The sequence below is a fragment of the Anarhichas minor genome, unplaced genomic scaffold (genome assembly GCF_050575085.1).
Source record: "Anarhichas minor isolate MPS153535 unplaced genomic scaffold, ASM5057508v1 ptg000049l, whole genome shotgun sequence".
NCBI classification, from domain to species: Eukaryota; Metazoa; Chordata; class Actinopteri; order Perciformes; family Anarhichadidae; genus Anarhichas; species Anarhichas minor.
In genome coordinates, this window is record NW_027466495.1 from 3,464,029 (window position 1) to 3,488,244 (window position 24,216).

At 42.4% G+C, this 24,216-nt stretch overlaps 1 protein-coding gene across 5 annotated transcripts in view; it reads left to right on the top strand.

The window, feature by feature from the left end:
• Positions 1-9,066: 9,066 nt before the first annotated feature.
• The window catches only part of LOC142971666 (nuclear factor 1 B-type-like), a 63,871-nt gene continuing 48,721 nt past the window's right edge, over positions 9,067-24,216 (top strand). For 3 of the 5 annotated variants that reach the window (XM_076112271.1, XM_076112272.1, XM_076112275.1), the window contains exons 1-2: positions 9,067-11,128; positions 13,739-14,270. In XM_076112271.1, coding sequence (XP_075968386.1) covers positions 11,102-11,128; positions 13,739-14,270 — 559 coding nt within the window. In that variant the 5' untranslated portion in view covers positions 9,067-11,101. The remainder of the gene's footprint in view (positions 11,129-13,738; positions 14,271-24,216) is intronic. The other 2 variants (XM_076112273.1, XM_076112274.1) reach the window with 1 other exon arrangement.

Below are 24,216 nucleotides of genomic sequence, written 5' to 3' on the forward strand. Positions count from 1 at the left end.
TGTTATCCATTTCTTTATGTCCAGAAAGCCTATGAAATGTGAGAAAACTATTCATTGTGATTATATAATGAATACAAACATCATATATTAGGTATTCATATTCTAATAAATTAGATTCTGGATACGTTTGAGCTGATTCTTTTCTCCTTTCTTCTACTTGATGTGTAGCAGCCTACATTAGGGCTGCAGCTGAAGCTTTTATTTTAATGGAAATAAGGATATAAACTAGTAAACATGATGTCAGTATTTTCAGAAACAGATGGAGACCTTGGCTCTGAAACTAGCCCCATACCCAACATTACATCTTTTGATATGACTACAAAATTGTTGTCCGCTTCGGGGCTTCATAACCCGACCAAATGAACAGGAAGGCTCTTTCATGTCTTGGAAGCTAGAGCAGGTAAGAAGGGACATTACTTTTCACGAGCAATTTCTAGAAAGAAGTTGAAGGAGCATATAAAAAGACTGCAGACAATGGTTTCCCTTTGTCTGTCAAGTGATGTAATCAGCCGCAAAATGTGTAATGTGATGACACAGAGGCCCACAGTCAGACAAGACAAGATTGATCTTAGTGACCTGTTCAACACACCCATTCCCTTAAAATAGATGATAACTACAGCATTAGCTGTTTAATACGCACCTTAAACCTAGTAGCATTTCAATGGACTCATAATAACGTCATGAAACGTAATGTTTTCTGCCATGGACAAAAACATTTTTGATCTAATTTTCAGCCAATTTTGCACTAAATACCTGACTCTGCAGTATCACAGTCAGACTGCCCTGAACGCGGTTCAACTCGGCCTCAGTACGACGTGTCACAGTGTAAGAGCCCGAGCAGCAGTTCAGCTGTCTCCAACCAAATGGTCATTGTCTCGAACAGTTCTTAAGTGTCAGTGAGGCGTGTGTAATGTGTGCATGAGCCGTGAACATAATCTATGTTGTGTTGTCTAAAATGGTTAGATGTTTTAAACACACACTGAACACCCGCACATACACATTTTATTGCCCTCAGCAGACCCAACCGCTTTGGGCTTGATTAACCAAAAACCTTGAATATCTAAATCCATACAGTTTGTCTTTACAAGAACAAATAACATATCAGTGAAATTTTAATTGAGACCTCACACCTCATAATCCCCGGACTGCAATTTGAGCGTCCCTTATATACTATCAGGGTTGAATATTACAAAACATCACTGTCAGCAATTACAAAATGCCTTAAAGTTATCTCTCTTATTATGGTGGATGCTTGATGTTGATGGAGCTGCTTAATATCTTTGAAAATATGTTAATTAGAAAGGAAAACACAACAAAACATGTTTGGTCCTGGAAGAAATTCCGCTTCTGTTGCTGTTTTTAGAACTAATATCCCAAAACCGGTTTTCGTAATGAAATATAACACACCAGTATGTTTTAATGAGCCATGGGGTGACATTTAATTTGGGAGTTTGGGCTTTGGGACGGTCTGGGTTAAATGTGCTCTTAATCTCTGGTAATGGTTGGTCAAATGGCCTAATTAAATAAATGACCACCTGCTACTTGTGCAGTCTATGACATCTGGCTGAACAAAAGAAATAATTAGCCACATGCCTGATAAACATAAACTACGCTTGGAACAGTTATCTCTCAGATACGAGGCTGTGTACCTGTCTAGGATTGGAGTTAGTGGCTTGGCGTGTTCTGCTGCCATTTTGCCAAGCCTAGACAAGGATTAAGTCTCGGAGATGGAAGATAAATTTATGATCGGATCACAAATTATGGGTAGCATGATCATTTTTAGATTTTTATCCATATGGGGCATTTATCCTATTTGACTTAGTGATAAGGGTCATCCCCAATATCACGCTTTTCTTACTCAGAGCTTCAGTTAAGATCCCACATATTTGACAAGAAATTATTATTATTTTTTCTCATCATTCAGGCAACTAAATGCTCCAAAAAAACAATCCAATTGTCTTTTTAAATCTCTGAAATTACCCTGACTCTCTGATTCCACATGACATATTAAGAAACTATTATTGAATTCTTTGTCACTGCTCATGAAGTCATAATTAGATTTTTTTAGACCTCAGCGATTCATGTGGATGGGTCGCCAGTGTGGCAGGTGTCCGCTACACGTTCCTCCATCTTCAGCGCCGCAGCTGAACTTCCTGAACGTCGGGGGTATTGATTGGCCTATTGATTTTCAAATAAGCTCACATTGTAGAAAGTAGAAATCCAATTAGAAGTTGAACTTGCAACAGTTAATCCAATCAAGACGATGAAATGTATCGATTTTACCCTCAAAATCAATAAGGTGCACGCGGCTCTGGCGTGAGCTTGGCTCAGAACATTTTTCCTTTCTCCAAAAGAATGAAGAGCTCACTTTAGGTCAGCTGCACAATGTGAGAAACACACGGTACATTATAAGCCACTTGTACATATTAAACCACTTCTTCTTGAAATGCTAAACAATGTGCTGATTCAGCAATAATATGTAACAACATAGAACCATACAGAACAAGCTGTGCAAAAGCCTCACAAGATGCTGAAAACAACGATATAGACTCACTCCAAATTTCTCAGTCATGAGCTGACATTTGCCTTCCACGTTGACTGCTCGGCGTCTGTTTGTTCTTTGCGTTTAAGAACCAATTAAATTGGCCCGGCTCACAACAGGGCTCCTAATTAGTGCTTTATTAAAGTCAGGTGCGCGGAAAAGGTCTGCTGCAAATGTACTTATTAAAAGAAGCCATACAGTGCAATCAGCGCTGTAAGGCAAACATACCGCATGCTGTCTGTACTGCAGGTGCTTCATTACAGAGTTTAAGTCCTTCTATGAATTGCCAATTGTGTTTTGTGAGATTGAACCCCAAGTGCTAAACTTCTGTCCTGAGTGTGTATGTGCTGAAAAAAACCACAATGAAGTCAAGTGGAATTCTTCATTTTCCACGCATTGCAGCCCTGTTTTGGTTCACTTCATCTGTTTGTTGTAACAAATGCTAAGTAACTGTTGCTAAGTCCACCCACCATCCCATGTGAGGAAATCCAGCCGCCAGCGAGCGGCCTCAGTGAGGAGGATTGGAATGTGGCAGGAGAGAAAAGGTCTTTTCTGCTGCCATTCAGATAACATTTACATGGAAGCGCCAAATGTCTTAATTCATGGATCAAAGTACAGTCGGCCAAAGTAAACCCAGACATTGAATATAACCGGTCTCTTGGTGATTACTTCGGCCTTCGTGACTGCTTCACACAAGTATTAGATCGGACCGTTTCTTTGAAAGAGAACAATCGTTTTCAGTGGCATTAGGAAATCCTCGAACAAAATCACCACAACAATGCGTTTTTATATGCAGAAGTGTTGAGACACCTCACTGTTTTAAACGACCTTTAGCTCAGTGACACACAGTGGTATCAGGCTGCTCTCAGTCAATCCCAGCACTGGGGGGAGAAGGGGAGGAGGTTGGTCTAGGAGGGGGATGGTGAGGGTTGCAGGGTCTTGTAATTACCACTGGTCATGTTCAAGTCACTGGTCAAGTTGTTGCAGATTTTTTTTTTTCTTTCCCATGATGCAACGTCGACGAGGACTGGCCTACATGTAGCACAGCATGCCTCCACTGATGCCCCTTTGATTAGGTGTCCTGTCTTCCACCGGGACTACGTGCGATGACAGCCGGGAGCACTGCAGCGATGGCTGGGAAACTGACAGAGAGGTCCATTAAATGGCAGCTTTGTTATGACGTGTCAGCCAGGACGTGGTGGATGGTAAGTGGAGCTCTTTTGTCTTGATTTCTTCCTCTTTTCATCACCTTTGTTGAGAACTTTGCCATCAAGCAAAATCAACTTAATTTCATGTGATACCCTATCCAAAATGTTATGCTGACTTCTGACATTGTTTGGGTAATATATCATATTCTGCTGATTACCCTCTAGGAATTTAATTGGCATCATTTTGTGTTGCTTTTAGGAGTTGTTTGTGTCTTTGTGTGTCTGTGCCCAGGTCAAGATTGCCTACATTTGCAGACGTGAGGGATATTGTGGAGGAGGTTATTCTAAAATGAACAATTTTTCACTGCAGCACTTTACTTCACATGTTACATTTAAAAAGAGATATTTTTTTCAGCTTTTATTAAACACAATATTCTAGGAGCATCCCTGCACTAACATTCATTTCAGAATGATTGTGAACCTCAAGGGTTTTAAACCCAGTTTTTTAAACCCCAGATTTTAAATGGCGAGGAGTTATCAAAATGGGCTTTAAAAATAAAGTAATTTTTTGCCAAGATCAATAACCAAAGGAACTATTCAGCCTCCCTTCAGTGTAAGAGAGTTCCTCAAGTGCACCTCTCTGTCCAACCTCTGCAGTGTTACTTTGATCGTGTCGGACAAAGAGCCCTTTCTCCAGCCCGCGCCTTTCCCATGCTGAAGAGGCAACGCAGGCTGACATTTCTTTCTGAATATTTATTTACTTGTACGACTACAGGCAAGCTTTTATTGTGCTCCACCGCCACCGTTTAAGTTGAGGTCTGTTTGTCTGCCTCAGTGGATATGGGCTCGGAGAATTAACCTTTTCTGCTCAGGCCGTGCTGCTGCTGTTGCTTTCTACTCTATTTTATTTTTTATTTTAGAGATATTCATTATTTTCTCTTTCAGCAACATGTTTATACTTCATCCATTTAACTAATGCTTTTTTTTTAAAGGAAGATTTGAAATAAAAATCAAATCAGCTTCAATACCTGCAAGTAAAGAAAGAGCTTTAGTGCTTTTAAGAACTCAGGAGGGACTTCAAGAGTCATTTCAGCAAGCAGGGACAGAACATGATGCAATGTGTGTCATGGTCACAAATGGCATTCAATTCAAAGTTCATATTAAGATTAAAGTTTTGAAGGATTTAGCAGAGACCAGCGGACCTGCTGTTTTACCAGCTGTTGTGAAATGCCCATAGGAAATTATGTAATTGGTAGGAAATGGCATGATCACACAGATCACACCTGCTGCTATTAACAACCTGAGCTTAATGGACAGAGGATCATTATTCACATCATCTTTTGCTGTAAGAACATCACTAATAAAAGAAGTGGTAGCAATAGTAGCCTAGAACGACTGTATGGTTATTTTTCTTGAGAATCCAAATCATATTTCTTATTGTCTGACCAGACTTTTGTTCAGTAAGGTAAATATTCAGCATTCTGATATAATAAAATGTACTAGATTATAACCAGATGACACAGACGGCCACAACAGGGACAGAACTGGTACGTCGCCACCTAATGGTGAAAACAAGACACTGGTATCGTGCATGCAGGCTCGCTGACACACTGAATTTCAATAGAGAGCCTTTGTTAATTAAAACCCTTTAAGCTCGGAGCCGTTTTTGAGGTCTCTGAGCGAAAAAGCATAGCCCTACAAAACTGACCATAGCTCTGTAACTACAAGGTCGATTTTAATAATTTTTGTTGATATAATCAGATCACAACACCTGTGACATAGTTTACATAGGTCATATTGTGAATATGTTGCTGGTTAATATAGAAAATAAGACATAACACAGCTGAAAGTGAAAATATTCAGCCTCGCCTGGGAAAAATGCACTTTCAGTGATAAAAGGTTATTGAAATAATGCAGCTAGCTCCCTGAAACTTTCCCAAGTCATAGCATAACTGATCAGTAGTTATTAAAAAAAGGTTAAAGTGGAATAAAGTGGAATAAAGTTAAGAATAAGAGGTTTTAGTCAGGCGAGGCCATCATTTTCGAACCAGCTGTTGCAGCTCTTACATTGTACTTTTATACACTATATAACTATATATTTCACTTTCTTTATCACTCATATGATTCAATACATCCAAATACAGATAATAGGAATCATATTCATATTCATAACATCATCAGAGCCAGTTTTGGCTGTCATCTGTAGGATTTTCTCATTTCATGTGTGTGTTTGTGGCTGCATGGCAGCCTATCCTCGGTCGACGTGTCACAGGCTTAGGAAGACTCATGCCAAGTTTGGTGGTGATCGTCAAAAGATTTCATACAATAAAGTTGCCAGAAGTGACGCGTGTACCCCGGCGGAAATTTCCGGTCGCAGGCAGTCTGACCACTCGCCCAAGCCCCCTTGACCGCTCTTATTCTGGAAACAAGTCGGAAGTCAACAGTATGCAGTTGGCAGCAATGACTACAGCTTTGGAACGGAAATTCTCCGACGTTATTATCCATATTTTTCATAAAACTTGGGCGCATAACCACGATTTTTTTCGGCGAAGTTCAGCATGAAGGTACGTTTGATCACTCACAACTGTTTAGTGTTTATACGGATCGTAAAAAAGAAGTTAGTTACGTGTTCCGCCACGTGTGCTAATGCTATTACATGCTTTGTATGACTTGGTAGCTGTTAGCATGAGGGTACAAACATTGATTTACTGTACTCATAGCGCCGATTTCTGGCCCGGATTTGGTGCTTTTATGCCACGATATACTTTTGCTTATATGAGTAGCCTATAGTTGTCTTTGGAGTTTATAATAAGTGACTTATATGATGTTGTTGTCCAGACATTGCTGGTTCATCGAAAAAAAAAAGTGGCCGTGTCCACACTACTGGCTAACAATCATGCTATTTTCCGCATGTGAGTTTGAGGGGTTCTGAGCCCGAGTGCCCCCAAATTTGGGGGCGTCGTGCTTTTCCGGCCATGTGATCAGGATTTTGTTTTTACCAAAGAGTGTTGATTTGTTCAAATGTGGCTTGTAAACTCTTTTTATTATACGGACTGATTGACCATTTTTGTGCCGGTGTCTTTTTTTAAATGTGGCCTAATGGTGCCAATATTCCGCAAATAGAGAAATACAGAAAGTAGATTTTGTGACACTCCTGTAGGCTTGTGCATAATTTGTGTTTTAAATTGCTCAAACGCTCTAATAAGACTCTCTTAACTCTAAACTAAAATTAGAGCCACAACATAAACAGCACCTCAGGTTTAATTCTCCAATGGGTCCTGCACAAGCAACTCGCAGTTATGTTGGTGACCACATGGGGGCGGTACATCCTCATTCAGAGGAATGGACTCTGAATCTGTGAAGGCTCATGCCTTGTGCGCCAGGAGACTAGCATGATACATGGAGGCAGAGAGAGTATGGAGTCAGGGTCTGTGACAATGATAGTCTTTCATCTTTCCCATTAATAGAAATTAAAATTAAAACGCACTCAATTTAAAAGGAAAACATTCTTGTAAAAGAAAAAATACTATTTGTGTATAAGTAATGGGTGAATAGCAAAGTATTCCAAAATGTATTAGGTACGCTTGAAATTTCCATTTAAAGGACTGTTTTTAAAGACAGCATCATCGGTCTGAATTTCAGCCTTGAAACGATCATTGATCAGCCATTTATCGCCATTTGTTCCACAAATGAATGCTCTTAGCTTAATTGTTTTTGGATGTGAATCAAAACGGATGACTAGGTGTGTGTGTCATGTAGATACTGGACCCACAGGACAGCACTGGCATTTTTAGATAGTGTGTAAACTGTGTTAATGTCATGATAACGGGGACGAGAGAGAGCAGTGAAATCTATTGTCCGGCTACCCATTCAAGTCGTATACAATCATGTTGTCTGCAGAGATTGTTCTGGTGTACTGTGATTGGCTTCCAGGGCAGGTTACTGTTTTTAAATCAGTCAGCTGCACTGGCACCGTTGCACCATTGGCTACTATACTACAGTGCTATGACTTATTGCTACAACACTGCCTACCACTGCTATCACTGCTGTTCAACTGCTATTCTTATTACTTAATGAGCACCATGACATCAGAATAGCATTATATCATAATTATGATATATTAGGGCAGAACAATGGCCTACCCAAATCAGTGCTTTCAACACTATTTTTGTTGTTGATATTTGATGGATTGAGGGAATTACTTTTTAATGATGGTGAAAAGTATGTGTTATAATGAACAGAATACAGGGATATTATAAGGATCATGGCATTTCAAAAATAATTACCTGGAAAAAAGTGCCTTTATTAGTATACTATAGTGCACATGTTTGGTCTGAACATGGTTTGACTTGTAAAATGCTTATTGGAAATGTCTAGATGTGTGTGTGGAGAATATCTGATAGTAGTTTAATACTGGCACTCCTCTTTAAACTGCAAATAATAATGATAATAATAACGACAGTCAAAATTATCTAATTTAGTTGTAGCAGTAATTACTGCAGTGATTTCCACCATTAGTCTTTGACCACACAGCTTTTCTGGCCGACTGTCCAGCAGCGGCTCGTCAAGCCCCAATCAGCGCGTCAGAGGAGCGGAAGTGAGGGGCCCAGGGCAGAGAGTCCCGGGGCCACTGATTCTGGCCAATGAGAGGCAAGAATGCAAACATTATTACAAAACGGAGCTGTGTGAAGCTTCAGGGAAACAGCTCGATGATACCGGGGAAAAGGTTGAGTTTTTGCTTTCAAAATAAGAGGGAGAATTTGCCTAATTTTGGGATGAACAAAACTATGTATTCCGGTAGGCTGTTACATAGGCTTATTATTACACTATTAGTTTACGATAGGCTTATGAACAATATTAACACCCGTATGGCTACAATTATCCTATGGTATGTAGCCTACTAGTCTACGTTAAGACATGGCAGTACAATAAAAACATTTAATTATTCAGTTAAAACCATTGGCTTTCTACATTTTTGGGGATTTTTAGGTTATAGCCTTTTAATGAGTTCGAATTTTGTGGGATTTTTTTTTGTATTATAACACTCCAAAACAATCCCACTACAGAAGCTGAAGAGATTGGTTTTCAATCCTATTTCGTGAAAACAACAATATAGTCTACATGGGTTGCATCGGACAGTGGTACATACAGTATATGCCATATGAGCCATGACACAAATGTAATAAAGTAATACATGTCTATATTTCATCTATTACAAACAATGTTCACGTTGATTGGCATTGCATTCATGTTTCATATTGATAGGTTTATAAGAGAAATTGCTCAATCAGTTCCCTAGAATAAGGATTGTATTTGGAAAAGTCTAACCGGAAATGGTCTAGTTAGAATTAAATCCAACTTGATGGTTACTGCTGAGAGCCGGAGGGGCGGCAGTCAGACAGACAGTGAAAGTGAAGGCGGAGACCAGCCCAGTGCCGAAAACTCAGCCTCTTCTGGATCACGTTCAACTTCACTGAACAAGCCCAAAAAACCCGATCCAAAAAAGTAAGACTAGAAGAGGAAGGAAAACAAGACTAAAAAAATAATAAAAAAAAACCGCGAGTTGCTCCCAACTTCTGTTCACTGCTGCAAAGACTTGTCTTCCGGTGTTGACTTTTTTTTTTTTTTTTTTTTTTTTTGCGAACACCGCAAGAGAAAAACCCTCCAAAGCACAAAGTTGAACGTGAGAAATGTGAAGCTACCGGCTTGTGTGTGTTTCAACCAGGCTCCAGGATTCCCTATTAATCCATGCAGTACAGTGCAATGGTACGTGAACACGGGTTCTTACTGCTTTTCAAATGTTGTGATAACGCTGATGATAATATTTGTGATACAATTTTTATTTTTTTTTGGTAATACTGTAAGTGGGGTTGAGTTAACACGGACCACAACACCCTGGCACGGTCGGGACAAAAGCGTAGCGGACTAAACTTGGCACAGGTTTCTCCGGCAGCCCATATTATAACGTCCCATTCCCCTTAAATGTTGGCAGATGAAACTCTACGTGGACCGCTGACAGCTCTGTAGGACACACAAAACGCACGCGCTGAAGCAACAAAGTGGCAATTTTTAACTTCCAGTCTTTCCAGCTTTACTGGCGCGCTGTTGTGACACACACCTAGCTTTGTTATGAGTGTTTTAAAGCTGTCTATTAAAGAGGTATTCACGTGTTCAGTTATCCCGTTCACTGTATGACGAACTGTATACGGCCATTTTAAAAGTCAATATTTAAACAACATCCCCTCGATACACTAATTGTAACGTGACAAAGTTTTAAGCCAGGTCATTTTTAAAATATTTTTTTACCTGTCGTCTGTAGAGGATTGCGGGCAAATTCTGCAGTAGCCAAAACAATAAAATGTATAAATGTCTTGAAAAGGCAATGCATTAAAAAAAGGTCACATTTTCATAAAATGTGCCTTATCTTTTATATGATGTACTATTGATCGTATCCTGATTTATTTCAGGGACCTTTCAGGACATTTTAAGGCGAGTTCACGTCGGTGTGACTGGCAAATTAAAAAAGACAGTAGGTTCGTTTTTGTATTACTGTGAACCACAGACACTGCGTTGAATTATCTAAACTGGAAAAAGAGCGATCGCATGTTGTTGACACGGAGCTCGGGGGTAAAGGGTGCCAGAGCTGCAGGAGGGAAATGTCCCTTTTCCGTTTCTGTGTGACCGAGGCTGTGCTCCAAAGTCCCCGAAGCACACACACACACACACACACACACACACACACACACACACACACACACACACACATAGACACGGAAAAAAATGTGCTGGAGCGATATGTATGCTGTGTTTTCAGGTCGTCTAGGAGGAGAAGAAGGTGCTGGATGGTGGATAGGGGTTGTGTGTTAGAAGGAGGAGGAGGAGGAGGAGGAGGAGTGTGACTGTGTAATTACGTGGGTGAAAAAAAAAAAAAAAGTTGGGTCTGATTTGCTGGAATCGCGCAGGACTGAAGGTGCACCGGTCGATTTCACATCAAGTTTGGTTAAAGCAAGGGGTGAACATCACACACTCGGTGCCCTCTGAAGCTTCCCACAATGCTTTTATGAACGAGATACCACAGCACCGAGACGCGCAAAGAGCCCGTGTTGTAGCCAGAGGAGTACGCCGCAGCCCCGTTTGCACCGGCTCTACGGGTAGAACTTTGCAAGCGCTTATACCTGCATGTCAACTTTAAAAACATCTCCAGCATAAAAAATCTTCTTCTTTTTTTCTCTGCGGAGACGACAATCTTTGGATCGCAAAAATTAATGGATGTTCTTGGATAACCTCGTATCGTTTTACGCGGAGAGCTGCTCCACAGTCTTGCACGGTGCACGTCGGTCCAGGAATGGCGCGATAAAGTGATCAGAGGAATCAGTCCAAGTCCATTCACGTTTTGTGTTGCCGTCTCGTCATGTATTCTCCAATTTGTCTCACTCAGGTAGGCTATTTGTGTCATTTATTTATTTTTTAAATATACATTTAATTGCTGTGGTTTGCACATTTGTAATACAAATGTTACAGACAGTGGCCAGGGAATTGGAAGTTTTGTGCCTGGATTAGTTCAGTTTCAGCTCTGCTTTTGAAATACTTTCATAATTAATAACAAAAACGAAGTTTTGCTTTGAAGGGGAAAATGTTGCGTTAGAACTAACCACAAATTTAAATCGTTCATCCAAAACGCACGTGTATGTGCCACGATTGTGTTGATTTTTACTTTCCAGAGCTTAGATTCTAAGGAAAGCCCCTTTCGAAAATTAATTTATTAGTAGTCTAGGCAGTTAAAAAGCCAGTGAAGTGCCAATCTTTATGCGCACTTTGTGTGCGTAAAGTTATGCGTAAATATGAATTTCATGATAGCATTCCACGACTGTCATTTGAATCGTCCTGGCGCAGGTATGCAAATTTTCTCTCAGGTTTAATTAGGTTATTTGCGTCCTCCAATAACCTCACACACACCTCACAGCCCAGCTTGAGCTGTGTTTATATATTTTTCCCCACGTGTATATTTTTTATTTAAAGTAAAACCCCGAACTTTTGGGAAGTGGAGTTGGAAGAAGATAAAGCCACTTTCACTGCAGGAAGATCAAACGCATGATAAGGTTGATTCAGCGGTGGGACAGAGTAGCTGACTGTTTTGGCTGACTCAGTTTTACTGTTTATATTTTACTTGGCATAAGTAAGTGATTGACTGAGATGCGGTTTAGTTTATACTTAAGAGGATTGTACTTTTATGGCCCCAGCTCAAGTGCACTGCATAGGCCCCCAAGTCATTTATCTTTACAGCATTTGGCTTTAGTCTGGCTGAAAGAAATGAACACAATATTAAAGGTGTTTTTGAACAGGAAACCATGAGTGAAAAGGACTTCAGAAACACTTGCTGTCGAGCACATTTACTAGCATTTACTGCTTACTTTTGTCAGTTTAATTGGCAACATTATAGTGAGGAGATGACATTTAAAGCACTTCTCAATTTATTTTATTTATTTTTTGTGTGTCTCTAAATTACTATGGATAGGTATATAGCACCCACAGTAAGTACAATACATGTCAGAACCATCTGTAGAGAATTAAATATTTATTCACACTGTTTAATAAATGATTCTAATTTGACGTTGCTGTAATGGAGCAGAGTTTTATTGGCCCAAAAGTGCAGACCAGAAATGTGGCTTCTCAGAGCAGCACCAGCGGCAGGCGCAGATAGGGAGTGGATTTCTGTGGCTTCCTATAGCCCGCCTGCCTGGCTGCCTATACGAAAAGAACAATATGGGGTTTAACTCCTCAATCGCCTGCTCAGAAGGGGCTGCTCATACTTATTAAATTTGACAATTTAATGACCTAAAACATAGATGGGTTCATGTTTCCACGTGTCACTCGGAGCTGCTGTAGTCCTAAATCTCCCCCACCATCATGTATACATTCCTTCACCTATAGAGAAGCAAGCATTAATAGATTGTTAGGATTTGCTTTAGATTTGCTGAAGTATTATTGATGTAAGAGCCCGCAGGCTGGACAGCTGCTGTAGAAATGTTGGTATTTTGCTTTTTTTAGTTGTGAGAATGAAAAGAAATTCTGTCAAATGCGCATTGAAAAAAACTTTTAATTTAGTTTGCAGTCATTTTACAGTTTAGAGCTAAAGATAATGTGGTATAAAGTATAATCTACTTTATGTATAGAACATTTGAAAAGTAAAATTTGTGTTGAAAATAATTACCATTAATATTAAATGAAGTCTGATCATTTATCATAAAAATAAGTTTCAGCATATCATTATTTTCTTTTTACTAAAGTATCGATGGGAAATTAAAAAAGTAGGCCATGATTTGAATGTCACTGGCTCAGGTTTTTGGAATGAAGCTGAGCAAGTGTCATTCTGCGCGTTAACACTAAAAACCCTGAACTTGAAATCGAGTCCCAAGTCAACCTTTGCAAATACCTTTCATGGACTGCTTTAACATGCCGCCCTTCTCCTCTGCTTGCATTTTTTGAATGCATTTCGAACGTGCAGCCTGTATACGAGGCTGTTCCGTGTGTGCCAGGAGAATGGGAATCTCCCCTACTTCCTATTTTGTGACTCCAGCTTATCCTGCATCCTTCGTGAACGTGCGATAAGGTCACGTTGGAAAGCGGATAGTTTGATAAGAGACATGCAATGGTGAGGGGGGGGACGCATGCTCCCAGCAGCGGCACAGAGTCACGCTCGGAGCATGTTCGGGAAATGAGAGCGGAGGCGCGAGTGCATTCAGTCACTGGGCTTGGTGCTATTGTAGTCCTGGCAGTTGATATAAACAGTGGAATGTCCTTGTCATACCTGCAGGACGCCTGATAAATCTAAAATGATAAAACCAGTGTTGCAATGTGACGAGGAACTTCTCGTGTTCAAGCTGTTCAAACTGCCAATATGATGTTATGGGACTGATTATGAGGAATTGTTTATTTGTGGTCTGACTACTGCCTCAGATTAGTAGCTGACTGAACCCATATTTCTCCTCCATGTTTCTGATTATTTCTCCCCTTCTCTCTCCTCACTGTGTCCCTTCACTGGCTCCAGGATGAATTTCATCCCTTCATCGAGGCGCTCCTTCCTCACGTCCGCGCCATCGCCTACACGTGGTTCAACCTCCAGGCCAGAAAACGCAAGTACTTCAAGAAGCACGAGAAGCGGATGTCCAAGGACGAGGAGCGTGCGGTGAAGGACGAGCTTCTGGGCGAGAAGCCCGAGGTTAAGCAGAAATGGGCGTCCAGGCTGCTGGCCAAGCTGCGTAAGGACATTCGGCAGGAGTACCGGGAGGACTTTGTCCTCAGCGTGACGGGAAAGAAGCACCCGTGCTGCGTGCTGTCCAACCCGGACCAGAAGGGCAAGATCCGCCGGATCGACTGCTTGAGGCAGGCCGACAAAGTTTGGCGTCTGGACCTGGTGATGGTCATCCTCTTCAAAGGCATCCCCCTGGAAAGTACAGACGGGGAGCGCCTCGTCAAGTCTCAACATTGCACCAACCCAACACTTTGTGTCCAGCCACACCACATAACAGTATCGGTCAAGGAGCTGGACTTGTTTCTAGCGTACTATGTCCAGGACCAAGGTAGGTTCAAGCTCATGCTTTGTGTATGTTTGTTTCACTGTGTGTGTGTGTGTGTGTGTGTGTGTGCGTGAGCTAACGCGCATGTGTGAATGATGGCTTTGGCAAGGTCAAGGGTCACATGTGTTACTTTTTGGCAGTCCTGCTGAGACTGGCTGAAATCACCACTACAGTCGCCAGACAAATAAACACTGGAAACTCGATAGTCAGTGCTGTATATATATGCAGCGTACATTTTTATGTGGCTCAAGTATGACTCATTACGAAACAAAAAATAACAATCGGTAAATGTAGAACATGTTTTAAATGTGTTTTTGCTCTGCTGTACTCCAGCAGCGTGTTTAGTAATTACTCAGTATCTCGTACACACACACACACACACACACACACACACACACACACACACACACACACACACACACACAGGCTTGTACTGTTGCGCACACACTGTATACATTTTCTAATTGTCTGGATATTAAGTAGTGACAAATGTGGAAAGTTGCCGTATAGACTGGTTAAATTTAAAATGAACCCACTAGTAGTGTATTTAATAATACTGAGTCTATGTACCATTACCACAGGATTCCTATAAAGCCCTTGTCATTATAGCTGTGGTGTTTATTAATAGCATATTTTACAAATGTGGTTCTCCTTACTATAGTAAAAAAGCAGCAACATTGCCTTCGTCCCCTTCATATAATGAATGTAACATAACATTTTAATCACAATAGATCAATATTGTTTTAAATAAAAGCTAATAGCAACATTATCATATCAATAAATGTATTGCTGTAAGCCACAATACAGCTTAGCATTGAAGATATGAGTAGACCTAAGTAGGGCTTTTTTAATATTTGCAAAAACATTTCAGTATATATAAGATATTGTGTCTGTTATAAATCATGCGTGTGATCGCGTTGGCCACCAAAATGCGGCTTTTCTTAATTCCTGAAAAGCTGGTTTCTTTTACATGAAAGCCTTTTGCGGACACAGAGATGTGCTCGATGTGGAGACTGACTCCTGCTTTTTATTCAGCTCGGTGTTTAATAAGAGGTTGAAAGAATGTGGTGCCAGGTCCTGGGATAGGTTTTGAAATACACATTTTTGAATTGGATGTGTTAAAGCCTTCTGCCTGCCCGCCCTTTTCCTTTTTTTCAGAATTGAATTATCACAATTTATTTTTCACATTTGTACACAACCAAAAAGGCTGCCACGCACTAATGAAATACTGGCATTTACCAAAACACGGAAGATAATTTCCAACACTGACAATTTAAGCCAAAATGTATTACTAGAAATGATTTAGGAAAAGCAGTGAAACTAATTGTGTGAATTTTTACACACTTATCCGATTCCACACTAAGTTTGAAAAGTAGGGGAGCAGTAATTAAGGACAGACAATACACAAGTTCAGGAGAAAATATTGTTTAGTTCGCTATTTTTCATTCTTATTTGGACACTAGATCCATAGATTTTATTTAGCTGTTGCCGAATTTAACATATCTTTCAAAATGAATGCAAAATAGGTTTGTTTTAGTATATAATTACATTTCAGTCTTTCATGTCCCTCTCAGTGAACTTCCTCCCTTTATCCATAGGAATCCCCCCCCGTAGTATTCCATGTTCAAATTCCCCTGTATTAAATCTATTGACCGAATAACCACCAATACTTTGCTATTGAGAGAGAGATGACGGCGTAGCTAGCTCATTATCATCAAACCCTGAGCGCCATTTTGTGTTTGATAAGTGCCAGGGAAAGCAGAAGGCACAGCACACAGACAATAATGGTTGCCACTGGCACCGGGGTTGGCATCAGACCCTCTTTTGTGTCTTTTGTAGGATGCCACCGCTTCTCTAGTTTGCATCTGCTGCATTTTTAACTGTTCAGTACCAAGTTGAGAATGGCTCTTTGGTGCACTTTCTTCACAATAGACACCATTTAAATGATAAGTTGGTGTCTGTATCGTAGGTTATGGACGGCATTTTTACCAGCTTTTATTTAAAAAATGTGTCCGCTATGGAGGAAGAGCAAATTATCATTTGATAAGTCAAGATAAGTCATTTTAGTGTTTGAAATAAATGGTGAGCACAATGTTCTCCTTTCGCCGGAGAATAAAGTCGCTGCGATTCAACGTTGCATTGCGGATCAGAGCAATTGTTTACCGTTTTCTGTGCGTTGAAACTTTGGCAAATACAGAATAGCATTCTTTTACCGGGATCACAGAGACTGCCGTGCTTTTTTTTTTTTCCTTTTTGTTTTTTGCAAGCTAAAGCGTCTTTTCCTTTTCCCTCAAGTCACCGAGCGGTGCCCATCTCTAGACAATGCAGCCATATTGTGGTAGCGTGTGGTGCGGCGCCATTTTGTTTTGCAACCGTGCCAGGGAGGCAGGCAAATCACCAGTAATGGTTGTTAGAGGTTTGGAGGTTGGCATCAAACCCTCTTTGTCTGCTTTGCAGCATGCCTTTGATTCGTTGGTTGGCATCCGCAATGCAGTGGGCATGTTGGAAAGTTTTTTGACAGTGGCAGAATGGAAGCCCGCTGCCTTTGTTCTGCTGCAACTGCGTGAAACAAACAAACACATACAACCAAACACAAAGAAAATGGCAAACGGCAAACAGAATCTGGTATTTGTGCGAACTGCTAAAAAAATACCCTTTGCTTTTATTATCGTTCTCTCCGTCCTGCAACCTGGCAGCGGCTCGCTTCCGCAGGGTCGTGTAATCGGATAACAAAAAAATATTTCACACAACGGAATTTTCTTCTTGTTATTTTTTTTTTCCCTCCTGCTAAAAATCAATAAGTTCAGAGTGTATTTGCTTTTTATTCTGGTGGGTTGCTGCCTGAGAAAGGTCGGCGGGTTGGCAGCGAGTGTGCTGGGTGAATTTAGAGAGGGCACTCAGCCCCCTTGTTCTGGGGCACAGACGCGTTTAGCCAGGCAGGGCTGTAGCACCCATGTGCATGCCCAGATGAATGCCCGCTGGGAAGTGGGCAGGGGGCTGAGGGTGGGGGTTGTGGCATCCATTGTGCCAACTGGCAGGCCGTGTTCAATACAGGGCCCTGGCTTCTCTCTCACACACACACACACATACGGCCATTGTACTCCAATGCACTGCTTTATTGTTATCTTATAAAATCAAGAAGTGATTTTTTTTATTTGAATCATCGCCTCATCTCACCTGGATTCATATTTGGCATATCCAGTTTGACAGCTTGATGGAATAGCTGTAAGAAGACATGGAGGCCATGGTCGTGTTAGGACTTGTCAGGATACTGTAGGACTTGTTTGTATTTGGCTTTGTTAATAAGCTGCACATCAATATTCCCTCAACAAATATAGAAATGTCGTTGATACAAATCTCTCGGCCCTACATATTTAAATGTCTTGTTCTTAATACATGCCTGCAATTAATAGAATATAAAAATAGTCTTGGAAAATGTTATGTGTACATTTTCTACCTCAATTATTAATTTGTCAGTGGAATATAGTAGAAATTGTCGTAGAAATTTGAAATGACTGCAAAGAATTCTGAGCATTGTTGAAAGTTGCCGGTGGCTTCTAACCAGTGACAGAAGAGGAGGTAGTCCAACAAGGTCAAGCAGCATTCCCATTGCTCCGGTGCTGAAAGTTAACAGCCATAAAACATCATTACCTTGACACCCCCCCCCCCCCACCCCCCCCACCCCAGTAACTATTTTTTTACACTGTCATGACAGTTTGTGGAAATGGATGGATTACCTCTGAATACACGCTGCCATGTTAATGGAGACCTTGTTTTACGAGTGGCCGACTTAACCTCTGCCCCCGGGGTCGGGACCTTTTTCAAAGAGATGTGACGGGGTGTCCTGTGAAGTTTAATTGAGCAAAACAGAACAGTGAAAACGCGCCGTTTGCGGGCCCAGGGCACGTGGAGGGGGAAGGCTTTTTTGCCTGGGGGGGGGGGGGGGGTGGTGGTGGTGGTGGTCAGGGGAGGAGACGGGGGAGCTTTGCGTAAGCCCCCCTTGTTGACCTCCTCTATCGGGGTCAGACCGCGGCGGTCGCGAGATCACCGGTGGTCTCTTGGCAACTGTTTGTCTCCACTCCCCCGCCACTACTTCTGGTCTGGCTGGTGGTCCCTTGGTTGACTGGCCTAAGTGAGGGGGAGTAGGTACCACTGACTCCCCACATCTCGTCACACTCCCCCTCCAGACTGGGTCGTCTGGCCGGTCCCTATCTCCAAGATTGGCCGTTGCCTGCTCGCCACACTGCGCGGGGTGGCTCCTTGCATCTTGTTTTCCGCCCGGCTGCCTCAGAAGCTTTGGTCAGGCGGCCAGTGCGGAAGCCTGACCTTCTGGGTCACAGTGGAGGCCTGTGACTAAGCACAACATCTATCCCTCCCTCCCCCTCGTCCCCTTATCCTCCTCTGCCATCAGGAATCACCCCTGCGGCACACTGCCCGGCCAAATGACTCTCTCACTCCTTCTCTCCCCCAGTCGCTTTTCTTTTCACACTCTCTGGCTTTCCCTCAAGCCAGAAACTCTGACCATGACAGCTGTCCCAGGCCCAGGCGCTCAGCCAGAGAGGGTGGCTGGGTTTCTGCCAGAATTGTGAAACAAAAGTTGTTGTAAGCAGACAGGGTTTAGGATACTACTGTTGGTCTTCCTATTTTTGGCTTAGTCAAGTTATTAAGCGGCCTTTAATCTGAAATCTTTCCTGGCGAGGTGATACTCCGCATGGTTCTTTTGGAAGTTGAGTAGAATTTTATTCTTGGAATTTTAACAGTGAACATTCAGAACAAAATCAGCAGGGCGGTAAAATACAACTCCTGGGGAAAACCTTAACCGATGACTCCGGAGCCATATAGAAAAACTCTTCAGACTGAACTGCACAACCCTGTGCTCAGCTTCCATTCTGGCTTCCTTATTAGTATGCAATAGAGCCTGCGGTGTCTGGCTACCTCTCTGTCAGAGCCATAACCTATCGAACACATTCTCTCAATCTAATCCACTTAGAACTCCCTCCCAGCTTCACCGCTTGCCTTATTGATTTCCGCTTCCCACTAAATGTCCTCCCGATCCTTTTTCTCTTAACCCGGGAGCTATTTATGTTTTTGCAGTGGTCTTTCTTTCTTCTTGTGTCTTGCTTCCTTTCTTGTCTCTTGTCTTCTTTCTTTCTTGCCTACTTGCTGACTTTCTTTCCCTCTTAATGCCTCCCCTCTCTCTCCAGGATCTTTTGGTAGTTTGTGATCTCCATCTGACTTTCCCTCTGCCTTCCTCTCTCCCCTCCTGTTCTTTCTCAAACACTAACCTGGGTGCAGTGCAGCCAGGTTGCCTGGCTCAGTATGAGGCTTGTGTTATTAGCAGCGGGGTTTTGCTCGAGCAAATACCTCAAGGCTTAAACAGGCCGTGTTACCTCCTTGGCCCTCTTTTGTGTGCCATGTGTACATAAATCTCCATGGAAACAAGGCAACTCGGAGCAGAGGCCACTGAGAAATGTGGATTCCTTCTTTCTCAACAAAATGTACAACTCCCTCCTTTGCTCTGCTGCAGTGTGTTGAATTTGCTTGTGTCACAGTTTGCGCTGTTGCAGCCATCAAAAAAATGGGACAAGGCCTTTCTTTGGCATTCTAAGGCACAGGCATTGTGTTGAAAAGGCTTTTCTTGTGTATTTCAGCAGGAGACTCAATTTTGCGTTTGTGGCTGCACTTGTTTAAGGACTGCCGTTTGTGTCATTAGTCTATGGTTAAGATCTCAGCTTCACCACACTTTCCCAGGCTTTTGGGGAGGACCCCAAGTGCATTTCAAATCCCCCTGAGGCCACTTGACTGGAGGGCCGGCACCTCCCACTCCTCCCGGATAGATTCCCCACCCCCACCCTGTCTGCCGTCCCTCCCAAATGAAGACAAATGGGTACATTCACCCCCTGTCCCAGGCACTACACTGTACCTCACTGTCCTGCCGTACAAAGCAGGCCCTCCCTGTTGCCTGAGTTTCTCCATCCAATGACTGCTCGCTCTTCTTTGCCATCGCATTAGCACAACTGCGAGAAAAACGTACTGTTGGCCCATCTGCGTGCTAGACTGGTCATGTTAGACGACAGGGTCTGTAGCGCAAAGAGGGACAATGCGGTCCAGAGAGTTTTTTTGACCTCCCATTTTTTTTTCTCAAGTCAACCAGGAGAAAAGCACCCTCAAGTACCAGACTGAGACTTTCATGCTAAAGCCAGTCCCCTTCACCCAGGAAGGAGCCTTTTGAGCAACCAATGAAGGGAAGAAAAAAATGGGAAGGGGCAGTAGGTGGGGTGTGATGGGGAACTTTGGGCAGGGACAGACAATCAGAGTGGTTGCCCAGGAGACACTAACTTCTCTGTGCAGCAACCCCCCCCCCCCCTCCCGCTTTGCCCCATCAAAGTCTTTTCAGCCCAGACAGGGTCGATCAGTGGCCCAGAGTGATGGTTGTCTCTTCTTTTGTCTGGCGGTACAGTACGGCCCATCACTGTGACGGCTCGACAAGACCTGAGCGGGACAGAAAAAGAAAGGCCCGCCATCGCAGCGCTGTGCAAAATGTACTTTTGGGTGGGCGTGTTGCTGTTTGGGGGTGGTGGGCGAATCCCCCAGAGGATTTCATTCTAATGTCAGTGCAGCGGGTCAAAGAGGGGATATGGTGTCTGGGGCTTGGGAATGGCCTGCTTGGGACGGATTCATCAGAGCCCCATTGAGTTGTCAAAGCTAGCCAAAGGGCTTCCACTCCTCCCTCACATATGGCAGGTTCACTTCTCAAAAAGCTCCCAAATTTAGAAACCGCAGATTTAGAATCAACAGAAGATGCCATATATTCAGTGTATTAAACAATACAACCCCCAATATGGTTGTTTATTTTTATTGACCCATACAGAAAAGTTACAGAACAGCAGAGAAGGCAAGGAGAGTAGGAGAATAAGTCATTTATATTTTTAGCACTTCCATAAACATGTAGTCTTTTATGAGGGACAGCATCTTTGAGCATTGTTGTGATTAAAGTGAGTAATATAGAGGGAATGACAGGAAGAGAGGAAATATGGACACATTGTTGGTTGGAACGACATGAAAATCTCATATCTCAGGATCACCAACCCAGCAGGTGTTACACATTTTCCACAGAGGTACTTCCTCCACTGTGACAGACAGAATTTCACACTGCCTCTTTCCATCAAGTCATTAAATCAACAAACTGATACAGTGAATAAATAGAAAAAAAGCACCTTTCCCACGTATTTCGTTAGAGATTTCTACGTAGATATGTAAGAATTAAATGGAGGCATGGCATAAATACAATATGCACAAACAGCAACTTAGATCAGAAACTATAATATGCTACTATAAGCATCCCCTTTTGCAAAATGTAATTCGATGTGAATTTAGATATATGGATGTTTTTCTAACCAGTAAGTCGGTGCGTAGTGATGAAATTGTTTGCTGCTGTGTAACTACTTGTTTTAGGAACATGCAAGTCCAGCACTATCTGGACCCTGTGATTAAAGCCGGCTGCAGCACTAACAAGACGGTTAATGAAACCAGTTATTTTTACTGGGGAAGAACGGGGCTCATTTCCGTGGTGCCTCCTGAAAGCCTATATGATCTGGCTCCAGAAAGCTCCAGAAGTGGCCCGGTTCTCTCCACTGGCACAAGCCTCCAGCTGGTAACTTTGCCGCACTTTCAGAAAAACATTCCAAAATGTTATATAGCAAACACACGCGGGGACACATGTTCACAATCACACGCCCACATACATGCGAGTGTGGAAAACCATGTACAGATTAATGCTCACCTGCACTTCAGCTCAAAAGACTGCATTTAGATCCAATGAGCCGCGACTTCTCACAATAACAACAGTGCTCCGGCATCTGTCAGGGCAGAAATTGAAAGTGGGAGTGCTTTAAAAGCTTGTTCCGGATTTACCGAGTCAAGATTGTAATTAGGCCTCCAACATGTGCGTAGACCTACAACCCACAATTACACTGCGGAGTCTTACCAGAAAATAACTTGTCCCTCTCTTAAACATCATGTTGTAGCCGACATTACCAAGGAAATTTGGCTAACATCACATTGTCTAATTTGAGGGCAATGCTGTAATAGCTATATTACAATATCTTCTAATTGTTCTTCACAGAATTGTTTGCAACCTGTGCTCTGGGATTTCTACTTGCTTAACACAGCTTTTTGAGCAGTTATGATAATGACCCCAGTTGACCCACAGATGGCTAAATGAGTAATGCTCAAACTCATCATTTCTGATGGGATCCCAGCTGAGTCTGCAATGTGGTGTTTCCCAGGAACATCTTCATCTGTTTATGCACGTCTGTTTCACAAACTATTAGACGTTCGCCAGACATTTTTTCTCCCCTTTTTCTGTAAAAACCTCTGGCTGTAACTTGGGTTTCCATGTGTGTCTTGTTAAGGGCAGTTATGACAAATGGCAGCAGCTGTACAAACTAATCCCTCTGTAGCTTTCACACATAGCGCCCAATTAACAATGGACCACTGTGGGGCCCTAATCCACGGTGCAGCCATCCTCTGGTCCCGCTTGCTGGGCCAACTGCCCCAGGAGACTCTTCTCCTCTGCACTTCTGTTAGCCATCCTGTAACTCCATTCAGATGGGAGCCCGTGAGCACCGCAAGGCATGCTTGGGTTGGCGGCGCGGTAGCCATCTTGTTTCTATGTTTGGCATCTCGATTCCCGACGCTAAAGACCCTGGTTTTTATTTGACACACTGGAGTTCTCTGGGATTGGGTTGCAGCCCTGAGAGTGTTTGGACTCAGATGCTCACATGCACTATATGAACTCACGTGTATTCAGCTTGTGTGCGTGCATTAAAACACATGCACGCAGCTGCAGTTGATAGATTTAGCAAAGTGGTTGCTGACCGGGTGGGTGGGATCAATGTCTGTGTGTATGTGGGATATAGCTTTCCTGTCAGTGGGCATATTTCCAGTAGTTGCATGATGATAAACTGCTGTTTCTTGGGACTTCAGATAGCTGAATCCACTGTGTAATGCACTTAAAGTGTGTGTGTGTGTGTGTGTGTGGGGGGGGGGGTGTTCATATAGTATATTATAGGATAATATACTATATGAAGGCAGGGGGATGTTAGCCTACACTTACTTAATGGTTGGTTTTAACTTTGGATGTATTCCAACACTGCTACTCACAATACACAAGTAATATCCATCCACTTTCCCAGGAAAGGTTTCAATGTGTGAAGTCTTTCTCCTCATCCAAGAGTGTGTCAGCATGGCGTTTGCATGGCCTTGTATCTTAATTTCAGTTTTAGATTACAATGAATAATTCCAAAACTGAAATACTGTAAGTCCACATCACTTGGATGCAAACCAGTGTGAATTGTTTCCTTCACTCTGATGCAAAACAAAGCCACAAACGGGAGGTTGAGACTCAAAAGAAGGGTGTCGAAAGGTCGGCGGCCATCAGGAAAGCGGTGCAGACCCCTGCCAAAACTATGACATGAATGAAACAAATGGATGAAGGAAAATGAAAATGGTTGGGGTGTGATCTCTGGCAGGCAGTGCAAAACCAGTGCCAACTGTTATGAATGGGAAACCGCTGCTGAGCTAATGAAAAAGAAAAAAGAAAAGAACTCACTTTTTTCATCCGCCATCCAAGAATAATTAAGCGCGCGCAGGCCTTCTGGTGAGGGTGGAGAAAGCCACTAGACACTTGACTAACATCTCACCGCAACGGAGGACAGTGAAACACATGAAAGGGGGAAATAGAAGCAACAAAAAGGAGTTTTGTTCGGGCTAAAGTAGAGTTCTTAGCTATGAAAGGAGTGCAGGTGGAACCTGAAAACTGTCAAGAAGCGCTTCTAAAAACACTTTATTAAAGAAAGAAAGCATAAACATGAAACATATAAAAATACTTTACAGCCTCATGAATACAGATCACATGTAACATGAAACATTTACTCTATCATACAGA